At 43.7% G+C, this 12,028-nt stretch overlaps 1 protein-coding gene across 10 annotated transcripts in view; it reads right to left on the bottom strand.

The window, feature by feature from the left end:
* Nucleotides 1-12,028, bottom strand: part of PPFIA1 (PTPRF interacting protein alpha 1) — a 159,127-nt gene that overhangs the window by 44,805 nt on the left and 102,294 nt on the right. For 8 of the 10 annotated variants that reach the window (XM_071217919.1, XM_058305001.2, XM_071217915.1 and 5 more), the window contains 3 exons: nucleotides 8,206-8,357; nucleotides 7,006-7,178; nucleotides 6,477-6,570 (listed from right to left, as the gene is read on the bottom strand). In XM_071217919.1, the coding sequence (XP_071074020.1) occupies nucleotides 6,477-6,570; nucleotides 7,006-7,178; nucleotides 8,206-8,357 (419 nt within the window). The remainder of the gene's footprint in view (nucleotides 1-6,476; nucleotides 6,571-7,005; nucleotides 7,179-8,205; nucleotides 8,358-12,028) is intronic. The other 2 variants (XM_071217918.1, XM_071217917.1) reach the window with 1 other exon arrangement.

The raw sequence follows: 12,028 nt of genomic DNA on the forward strand, positions 1-12,028 counted from the left end.
CATGAAAAAATGCTCCAAATCCCTAGCTATCAGGGAAATGCAAATCAAAACTACAATGAAATACCATCTTACTCCCATAAGATTGGCAGCCATGAAAAAAACAGTAGAATACAAATGCTGGAGAGGATGTGAAGAAAGGGGAACACTCATCCATTGCTGGTGGGAATGCAGAAGGATCCAACCATTCTGGAGGACAGTTTGGCAGTTTCTCAAAAAATTATCCATAGATTTGCCATATGACCCAGCAATACCACTGCTGGGTATATACCCATCAGATCTGAAAACAAGGACACAAACCGATATATGTACACCAATGTTCATAGCAGCATTGTTCACCATCGCCAAAAGTTGGAATCAATCCAAAAGTCCATCAACAGATGAGTGATCAATAAAATGTGGTATATACACACAATGGAATACTACTCAGCTGTAAGAACCAATACACTACAATCGCACGTGATAACATGGATGAACCTTGAGAATCTTATGTTGAGTGAAGCAACCCAGGCATTGAAGGACAAATACTATATGACCTCAATGATATGAAATAAGTTAACTGCCTCAGAGAGCTAGAGTCTGGAAAAGTGGCTTACTGGAAATCGGCGGGTGGAGGAAGGCTGTGAGTTAATGTCTGTAGGGGTGGAATCTGTGATGAGCTGGGGGTAAGTATGAGCTCAAAGAAGGGACAAAATGGGGGCAAGGGGTTACCTTCGGGTGGGGTTTTCTGGGTTTGAGGGGGGCTGGGGATGGGAAGAGGGGTAATATGGTCCAAGAAATAGGTGGGAGGGAGGGGCAACATACAAACATGGGAGAGTGCCAGAAGTTCATTGAGAACTAAATGTTGAGTAAAACGTATCAAAGTATAAGTAGGAGGGTTACCTGGTTAGGACGCTCAGGGGGTATGGTCTGATGCGGGACGGACTCCGGAGGGAATAGCTGAAGGCTCATTTTGCCAAGGTGGGTTCTACCATTGGGTGGGGTGGACCCATATCCTGGGGAAGACTAATGCCGTCGAATAGAGAGAACTGTATCTCTCGTGAGAAAGGACGGCTCCCAGGGCATTAGATTGGCAGGCGTTGTGGGCCCTAAGGGGAGGGGAAAATGGACGTGCAATGGATGGAACAAAGGTAAATAAGGGGGCAAAAGAGGAGTTATGTGAGAGTACACGAGGATGAATATAAAACAGCTAATATTACACCAAAAACATATAGGGGACGACAGACTAATAATGAAAACCATAAGACAAAACATAGGATAACTAAAAAATTTAGAAAACTGTACAACCTAAAGTATGGACCACATAGTAAGCACAAATGTTACCTTGTTTGAAAACTATAGTTTCGGAATCTGTACATCAGTTTCAGGAAATATGATATGAATAAGTTAAAAGATTATTGCTGTGGAAGGGAAAAGGTTTTATGGTGGATCTGGGGAAATACTGTATATTGTATATATGAATTTTGGTGATCTAAGACTCTTCTGAAGCTGACATTATGTTGGGATTCACTTTACGGGAAGTTTTGGATCACAGAGTGGTTCAACAATGGCAGCGGAGGAATACTGATATGGGATGTTATTGACAGGATATATATGGTTGACAGGGAGTTATACAGGGCATATGCCCAGGGTATATGGTAATGTCTATATATACGCATAGTGGAAACAATTAATAACAACAGCTAGGGGGGTACTGGGCTCCTGGCCGGGGGGTCACTGTTGTGGGCCCTGGGAGAGCAGCGGCAATCCTCCAGGTGCAACGGCAAGAACCAGGAAGGAAGGAGGGCCCAACAGTGGGCTCTTGATACTAATGGCTACACTTTTGAGCCTATGCACCTGCAATAAGAACAAGGCCTAGAGTAGCATTGTGCCTGGGGGTTTCCTCCTGACAGCCTTCATGTTACTCAAATGTGGCCACTCTCACAGCCAAACTCAGCGTGTAGATGTGATACATTCCCCCCAGCGTGGGACACGACACCCGGGGATGAGCCTCCCTGGCACCGAGGGATCACTACCACATACCAGCTGAAGAAGCAACTAGAAAATGACCTTGAATTAAAGATTCAATGCGGAACAGCAGAATATACCTGTCTACATATAATAACATGACTTCGGGAAGCGGTTTGACCTAATGTAAGGGGGAAATGGAAAGGAGAAATGAGATTATAAGGCTGTGAGTCTCTAAAAAAGAGTCTGGAGGTTGTCAGAAGGAATACCCCTATGTACAACTGAACAGAGTCTAAGAGACAGATAAGGTAGATACAACCCCAGGTATTGGTTCTTTTGAGGGATAAAGAGACCCACGGGTTCTATGGTCATGGCAGAAGGGGTTCACTGCCATGACAGATGGCCCTTCTTTGGAGCTGGTGTTTCTGCGTGATGGAAATGGACTCAGAGGGGATCTCTTTTCACAAGACTTGCATGCTACTTTATTGGAATTGTAGTTGGTGCTGGGTTTAAGATATATGTAGGGGATTTGAATCTCTGGACTGATAATATGACACCCAGGCCCAGAGCCTCAATAGACTTCAGCTCCTACACTTTGACTTATTGGACTTACTCCACTCAGCTAACATGGAGTTGAAGAAGGTCAACCACCACAACATGGAGCCTAGAGTGTCTACAACTAGAAGCAGGAAGAGTGCATCCAGTACCCATGTGCAATCTAAGCCCTCACTTGACATAGGTGTGCAATGGACACAACCAATCCAATGTCCACAGAGAAAATGTGGAATGGGTGTGGGAACGGTAGCCATGGGGGCTGCTGGGTGTGGGGAACGGGAGGAAGAGATGAGATGTGGAGGCGTTTTCGGGACGTGGAGTTGTCCTGGATAGTGCTTCACGGACAATTATGGGACACTGTAGATCCCCCCAGGGCCCACTGGATGGAACGTGAGAGAGTCTGGGCTATGATGTGGACCATTGACTATGGGGTGCAGTGATGCTCAGAGATGAACTTACCAGGTGCAATGGATGTATCACGATGATGGGAGAGAGTGTTGCTGTGGGGGGAATGGGGGGCGGGGGCGGTGGGGTTGAATGGGACCTCATATATTTTTTTTTATTGTAATTAAAAATAATAATAATAAATATTAAAAAAAAAAAAAAAGAAACAAGACGCAGCAAACAGACACAGAGAACAAACAACCAAACAACCGGGGGGGGGGGGGCGGGGATTAAATAAATAAATAAATCTTTAAAAAAAAAAAAGAAAGAAAGAAAGGTCGTGTAATTTACAACTAATGACAAACACTTTATAACTGGAATACAAGCCTAAGGGTAAAATTGTCTTTCATAACAAGAAGTTTGCATAAGCTTTTGTTGATCTAATACTATATAAGGGATATAAGGAGGTGCTTTCTCTTTACCATCCACACTAAATTATAATGCTTTGTTTTTACGAGACTGAAACTTTTAAATATCATGACTACTTGGACAAGGAGTTAATTCAGTTTTATTTCATAAACATGACTTTGCAATTTAGGCAAAACACTTCAGATGTACCCCTGAGTGAGTGCACTACAAGAGCGGAGGCATGGTGGGCTTTCACCCCGAGGTGGGGATGGCCTGAGCACTGAGCTGGTGCTTCTCCCCAAAATCACAAAGATGTTCTTGGAAAGCTCAATTTAGAGCCTCTGGTTGGTGACACCAATGCTGTACATTTGACAAAACCACCCGGAGCAAACTGATCAAGTCAACTCACCCTGAAACTGCTATGAAAGCCAAGAAAGGAAATGTGGGAAAAAGATGACTTAAACAAAGCTACCTAAAGAGGCTGAGTTTAAACGATACAAGGGAACTTGTTCAGCTCCTGGAGAGCCACGGCCCAGTCCGCTGGGCATCGAGGACGTCTAACGCCGAGGCAGCCATGCCCCACACACAGCATGCACCTAAGAGTGGCCAGCACCTAATGTGTTCATCGAGCCCTCTCATGCATCCTCCATATGACCTGTAAATCAGTTCTCCACAAAATTCATTAGGTTCTCGAGAATTCTCCAAAAGTAAATCAGTTTGGCTGTGCAAATTTAGGAAGGAAAAGCAAATTTTTGTGTTAAATCGGAAGTTTTTAATAAAAATAAAATATTTCTGAGAAACACATTTTGCTTCTTAAATCCATACATAATGAGAAACACTAAACTGTAATCGCAAATCTTGTCTGAATAACTCAAACATTTTTTCACACTTATAAATAAAGCAATTTTCCTAAATCAATTTTCCCTCAGGCTAATGACATTAACAGAAATGAAATTACCTACTGCAGACAAGCAACCCTTGTCCTATGAAATTTTCCTAAATACTTGCCTAGTACATTCCAGAACCTGCAGCTGCACTCCGATTATCCCTGTGATGGAAAGAGAATGACCCAGTCTGAGGTGCTCAGCTACAGCTCGTCTCACGTCAGGGTTAGAAGCTCAGAGCAGGCTCCATCAATGTGGATACCACTGCTCCAAAGAACCCTACCTATCCCCACCACACACACACACTCAAACAAGTCAGCCTGGCCTTAATCACAGACTGGGGCAAACTCAAGAAAAGGCCGTCCTCCTACATCCAAGTACTGAAGTGTAACTCCTTTGAACTACAAAGTAAAATTTAAAAAAGAGTGACACATTTTTGTCAATTTACACTATTTTTTATCCTACATGAAACACAAACTTGGGAAGCAAAGAACAAGTTGCACTGCCACAAAACTTACTGTTTTTAATACAGTAAGTATTAGGATGTGAAATATAATACATATGCCAAGTCCAAGGCACGAAAATTTCCCAATCTGGTTCCAGGAGGCAAAATTTTAGAGCCAGTGAATTAAGTTTCACATAATCAAATGGCAGATACCCAGGTTATTTTAAAACATTTTCATATAGCTCAAAGATAGCAACTTTCTAATCAGATTTTGCTATTAAGTGGGTTTTATAAATTTCCATTTACATAGAAGCAAAAGCCTCCAGTCTTTCCTAAAGTACTGTCTGCATAAGAGCATTTCACCTGGAATATAATCAGTATATATCTTCAATGATTTCTGAGAAGAGAAATAAAATGAGGTATATTTTCACAACAAATCTTATGAAGCAGAAAAACCAACCAGCAACTCAAGGGCCCACAGGCCAATTAGGCTCTCACCGCATGATCCCGTCGACCTGAGTAGAGACCAGGGGGCCGGCGGTGCCTTCTCACCCAGTGTTCCAGACCATGCTGGTTTCTCTAGGCTCTAGGAGGGGCCAAGTGAGTTTTCCCAGAGTCAGATCAATCAAAGACTCCACCAAGTTTTACCCTGTCTTCTCAGAGCCATGTGTTATCATCCTAACAACTGCTTTCAATCTTCTTTCCCATTCTCAAGTTCAGCTGTTACCTTTAGACTACAAACCACCTGATTTGCCAAAGAAGGAGATTTAGTTTTCTTCGTCAGTTCACTGGGCTACTGTCTCAACCTATCCAGCTCATCTACTTGAACAGGGTTTAGGACCGGGTCAGCCAGCACAGCTGTTCTGCTCAGAGGAGAGCCAGAAATGTGCACATACTATTCCCTATCGGCCTTCTCCCGGGGCTCCACAATACCTGAGTGCCTTTGTGGAAAAATGTCCCTACAGTTATTACTTATTTTAAAAATTAGGACTTAGCATAGAATTACAATTTAATAAACAGACTATGATACCTAGAGTCTAAGACAAAAGTACAAAATCTCCAGAAGAAAAAATCCAATCTGACTGGTGCACGTTTCCTGACCGATCCCGAGCATGAACTTAAATTCCCATACTGATGAGCGACAGCTACAGCTGGCTGGAGACCGGCCAGTGTGGTCTGAAGCACTTTACCTGCGTTTATCTGTGCTATCCCATTCGACCCGCACAAAAGCCCCAAGAGGTCTGTATGGCATTAATCGTGGTTTACAAATGCAAACCGTGAAGCATAAGCATGCAGCGTAACACACCCAAACTCACAAAGCAGATCTGTGCAGGAGCCGGGACTCGACTCAAAAACCCTGAGGACTGAGCCCACCTCTTTTTTTAAAAAAACTATGTTCTTTCTTTATTTTTAAAAAAGATTTATTTATTTATTTCTCTCCCCTTCCCCCCACACCCCGGTTGTCTGTTCTCTGTGTCTATTTTGCTGTGTCTTCTTTGTCCGCGTCTGTGTTGTCAGCGGCACTGGAATCTGTGTTTCTTTTTGTTGGGTCATCTTGTTGTGTCAGCTCTCCCATGTGGTAGACGGACGGACGCCCTAACCACTGGGCCAAGTTCGCTGCCGCCCACCTCTTAATTAACCAATCTCTCAGGCAGAGAGTGGTGGTCCACCTGTGCTGTGAGATCTTTCAGAATTTCATAAATGCTTCAGAAAGTACAGTATAAAAAGGATTTAGGCTAATCTTTCAGAAGGGAAGTACCTACATAGCTAGGTGTGATATTTAATAAATACAAACGAGTTAAAAGTGAGAGACGGCAGTCAGTAGGGTAGAGAAATAATAACAAAAAGCAGCTTACTTTTTTTGAAGTTTGCGATGTTTCTCAGCCTGTCCCCCCAATTTGCTAAGTCCCAAGGCATCTTGAGATACGTTGTCTGTCTCGGAAACACCTGCTATGAGGAAGAAGAGCAGTGCAAAAGATGAGAGCAAGACAACATGGCAAAGATGTGCTTAAGCAATAAACAGGTAGTAAATATGATATATGCCAGGTACAGAGTGAAATGATCTCTGAAGCTAAGTTTCTAACCAGACAACCAATATACAAAAATATTTAAGAGATAGTAGACTTTCTCAATTTACGAGAAGCTAAATTATTCAGGGCAAGTGAATACTAACCCTTGACGTTTGATTCACAAATGTCTCAATCAAGAAAATAAATGCCTTCCTGGTTGGTGTTGTCTGAGAACAGAGAGCCGGGGGGAGAGAGGGGTGCTGGGATTGGACCCCACAGGGGGAAACCTGACCAAGCGCGCAGAGCAGGCACGTGAACAACAGCCCCCTCCCTGCCTGCAGCAGACTGGTAAGAAGTGTGCCAAGAATCAACCAACCTTGTCCTAATGACTCTTTGCCAGCTTGTCCAGGTCGACCCTTTTCTTTCTTGCCAAACAAGCGGCCAATAGAAGACTTGATCCCCTTCTTCTTTGGAGCTTTGTGGAGCGAGTCCTGGCTACTGTTGCTACTGCTGGGGTTGCTCACGTGGCCATCCTGTGAGCCTGTCGAGCTGGAGGAGAGAAGGTTTTATCTTTAACACGTGCCATAACACAACAAAACATTTCATTCATGTTAACTTACAATACTTCACATTCTTACTCCTTGTTCTTCAAACTGCCTAACAAACATTTCAAGTCTCTGTTCCACGTATTCTCTGCATAAAATGCACCAAGCAGAATAAATGTAGGCCCCTGATGATATTACACTGGAGACTCGTTTCTGGGAAGCTGAGATGCTGTCTGATTTGGAGTCGCACTTCAGAAGAAGGCCTGACTCAAAACTGCCTCACACAGGCAGTGCTACTGCTACACCAGCCTCAGGCTCATCTCTCAGGGAAGAAGCTCCCAGGCCAGGCCAGCACAGCAGCAGGCAGCAAGAGACGCCCAAGCTCCCAAGCCCTGCGGCAGCTCCAGAGCCTCGGGAGGTCTGACCGCCCTGAGCGCTGTGCTCCTCATCTGGAAAACAAGGCATCCTTAACTACCCACAAGGTTCTGAGACGTTAATCCACACGCCCTCCAGTGAGACTGCCTGGTACACAGCAAAAACTAAGAAATGGCCATTTGGAAAAGAAATGTATTAGTAACAAAACAGCACACTGGTTGCTGGAGAGTAACACTTAAGAGAAGGCTGAGAAGACCGGGTCTTTACAAGTCGCCCTGGTCGGCCCTGCCATCCTGCTGAGCAGCACGAGCAGCAGCAGCGCTACCCAGGAACGTCCGCGGGGAACCTTCTCCCTTAGGAGCAGGAAGACACTTCTCAAACTAGGCAATTTGTAGACTCTGACGAAATCAAGTTTTTCTAAAATTACATTAAATGTAACTGATTTAAATGTCTTTCCACATGAACTTCGCCCAAACAGCAGGCCCAATCATCATAGGCATCCCAGGTATATCACTTATGTGAACTTGACTTTAACTGACATCTTTTTTAACGATGTTATTTTTAAGAAAAACGATGCCTGCTTCTTAAAATTGAAAATTAGGAAGCAAGGGTGTTTCCAAACAGGGCCGCTGGCCTGCAGACAGTGCGCGCCTTACTTTCTTAAGTCCCTGATATCCTCGTGGCTGACGGTGTGCAAAGCTCCTTTATGCAGTCTGTCCAAGCAGGCGGACTTCGGGGAGGCGGGTGGGGACATTTCACATTTTATTGTCGTCTTGTCATCTCGTACCTCTTCTCTGGAAGCTGGCAACTGTGGGAGAGAGGTAAGCATAAAATCAGTTAACATACGGGCCTTCAATCTTAACCACAACCTTGCGTGAAAATCTCTTAGAATGCGATCTGCTAGGTACCTCTCCCTGGCGAGCCTGGCCTTAGTCTGATGCCACTTCAAAGGCGCTTGGTTATGAGAGGCAGGACCAGGCAGCAAAGCGCAGGGCAGAGTCAGAGCCTAAGCTGCCCCCGCACGAGGGAGTGCTGGGCCCTGGCAAGAAGCCCCCCACACTGCACAAGCACTGCCCTCTCTAGGAGTTCAGGCACAGCAGGAGGATGATCACGGCGGGGTCGGCCAGGATGTCACCATGCCTGAAAAGGGCATTGCCACAGGGTCTGCACAGCATTAACCCCCATGGATAAAGAACCAAGGGTGGGTATTTTTGTTTCTCTCTGGATGTCATTTAAAAGAAACACTAGGGAACATATAAACCTCTTGGGCAAAACATTAGTACTTCTGTGTCTGGGGGAGAAAAAAAAAAGGCATGGCTTGAACCATGACCCAGCATAATTTAAAAAATAAACAGTCTTTATTCCATATGAAAAAGTACAGTAGTTGTACAGAACAATCTCATTTTTAAATAATGATGTAATAATTGGAATCTAAACAAAAACCAAGAAAATGTTCCTAACCCTTCCACACTCTGGCTTGTATTTCTCCAGTACTGTTTGGACTGGATGTTGTGAACTTAAGTACTAACACAGTCTAAAAACAGTTTGTTCAATATGGCTAAGATAAAATAATCCTAGCTTTATCATCAAAAAACAATCCTTTTTCAGACTCGCATGTTTTCTTTTCGTAAAGGAAGGTAAGCGTGTGAAAGTGCTGGGCAAGGAGCGTGGTAGGGACAGATGAGCGCTCTCCCGGTCCAGGCTGGTCGCCTTCGTAAATTTGAGCTTCCAGTGCGGGAAGCCATACGCGTAGTGAGCAGTCCTTTAGACAGCAGACCTATCAAGGGCTGCTTCTGCATCTCCACGGGGGTGTGCAGTGTACTGGCATGAGCGCCGTCCCTCAGTGGCCCAGGGAGAAACCAGAAGAAGCTCCGCCTGTGGTGTCACAGGGCAGAGCTTGTCTCCGAGCAATCTTAACCAGTCACTGGATACAAGGATACACGTCCTCCCCCACATTTTAACTGCAACCATAAGATAGCAAAAGGTTATAGAATGGCTAGAAATGATCAATATGGAACTTAACACAGATACATTTTAAATTCAGTTTAAAATAATCACCTGTAGAAGAAAAGATCAGGATAGGGGAGCAACCCCATGCCTCCATGCAGTGACAGGGGCACAAGAAAGCCCTGCTCACATCTGAAAGCCCTGCTTGGCCAGCGAGCACTGCCTGAGGGGCCTCTGGCACGGTGACCCTCATGCTTTTGTCTGAATCCCCTTTCAGACCCTACTAGAATAATAAGGCCATGAAAGCACGGAGGTCATCCATACTGAAAATGCAGACATGGGGGTAGGTGCACATCGAAGGCTGCTGCCCGGCACTGCATCCAGCTCTACCTGAATCCTCACAACTACCCTAGGACAAGGCTGCGCGGGAGCTGTCAGCAAGGCGAAGCCACCAGTGAACAAGACCAGTGCACCGTGCCTGGAGGTAAGTCAACGCCTTACATTTACTTCCTTGAGAACATCTGGCTACCAAAAAAATAAGAAACACTAAGACGAGTCAGCTAGACTGAAGGATGCACTTCTGGCATGTTGCTGGGGTCAGCTCTCACTGTGGTCCTGGGTCCTGTGCAGCAGGCACAGGCCTGTGGCCACTTGAGGGGCTCCTGCTGAGTCCAGGTACCTTTTGATATCTGTAGGGCTGACCTGGGAGGCACCAGGGGGCAGGTTTTATTTTATTTTATCTTTTATTATTTTTAAACTTAACTTATTTTCTATTTTTTTTTGGGGGGGGGACAGGTGTTAGATGGGGGGGAGAGACTATGGTCAAGGGCATGAATGTCTTATAAGACAGAGATTTAGGGTCAACATAAAGAATAACCTGGGGACTTCTGGGAAGATGGAAGACTAGAAAGACACGGGACTCTCTTACCCTCCAGGAAAATAGCTAGAGAAGAGAAGTGGATGTGGTTCAAAGAGGTGGGTACACGCCTACCACATGGGAGGTTCCAGGTTTGGGTGCCAGTGCCTCCTAAAGACGATGAGCAGATGCTGCACCTGCCACAACAAGCTAGACGCAGCATCGAAGCCATACTAAGAAAATGGAAGACATGGCCCAAGAAAAGGCATTTATTAAATCCCCAGAAGAGATCCAAGATTTAACAGAATTAAAGAGATGCATACAAATTTCTAAAATCAAATTAATGAGTTGAAAGACAATATGGCTAAAGAGATAAACAACATCAAGACATTGAATGAGCACAAAGAAGAATTTGATCTCCTGAACAGAAAAGTAACAGAGCTCATGGGAATGAAAAAAATGACACGTGAGATAAAAAACACATTAGAGGCACACAAGAGCAGACTCGAAATGACAGAAGAATAAGTGATACAGAAGAAAGAAGAGCTGAAATTGAAGAGAAAAAAGAATGGAAAAAATTGAGCAGGAGCTCAGGGAGTGGAATGACAACATGAAACACAACAACATACAGGTCATGAGAATTCCAGAAGAAGAAAAGGAAAAAGGGGCAGAAAGAGTATCTGAAGAAATAATTGCTGAAAATTTCCCAACTCTCATGAAAGAAATTAACTTATGTGTACAAGAAGTGCACCATACCCCAAAAAGAATAACTGTGAAAAGACCTACTCCAAGACACATACTACTCAGAATGTCAAATGTCAAAGATAAAGAGAAAATTCTGAGAGCAGCAAGGGAGAAGCAAACCGTCACATACAAGGGACACCCAGTAAGAGCGCAGATTTCTCATCAGAAACCATGGAGGCAAGACGAGAGTTGTATGATACAATTAGGATAATGAAAGAGAACAACTGCCAGCTGAGAACTCTTTATCCAGTAAAACTGTCCTTCAAATATGAAAGAGTGTAAAATATTCAAAAACAAACAGAAACTAAGAGAGTTTGTTAAAAAGAATCCACCTTTGCAAGAACTATTAAGGAAGTCTTAGAGACTGAAAGAAAAAGCCAGGAGAGAGAGGTGTGGAGTACAGAATAAAGAATAGCAGAAAGGATAACCAAAAGAGTAAAAAGACAGATGAAAATGAGATATGATAAACAAAAATCAATGAATAAAATGGTGGAAATAAATAATGCATTTACAGTAATATCATTGAATATGAATGGATTAACTAAGCTCACCAGTCAAAAGATACAGGCTGACAGAATGGATTAAAAAACATGAGTCATCCATATGCTGCTTTTAAGAGACTTGCCCAGGGAACAAACCAGCAGAAAGTGAAAGGCTGGAAAAAGATATTCCACACCAATAGTAATCAAAATAGCTATACTAATATCGGACAAAATAGACTTTAAATGCAAAAAAAAGTTCTAAGAGATACAGAAGGCCATTATATATTAATAAAAGGGACAACCTATCATAAGATGTAATAGTTGTAAATATCGATGCACCTAACCAGGGTGCCTCAAAATACATGAGACAAACTCTGGCAATAATTATTGGAGACTTCAATACACACTTAGATCTATCTATCACATCATTAGATAGAACACCTAGACAGA

The sequence above is a fragment of the Dasypus novemcinctus genome, chromosome 10 (genome assembly GCF_030445035.2).
Source record: "Dasypus novemcinctus isolate mDasNov1 chromosome 10, mDasNov1.1.hap2, whole genome shotgun sequence".
In the NCBI taxonomy this organism is placed as follows: Eukaryota; Metazoa; Chordata; class Mammalia; order Cingulata; family Dasypodidae; genus Dasypus; species Dasypus novemcinctus.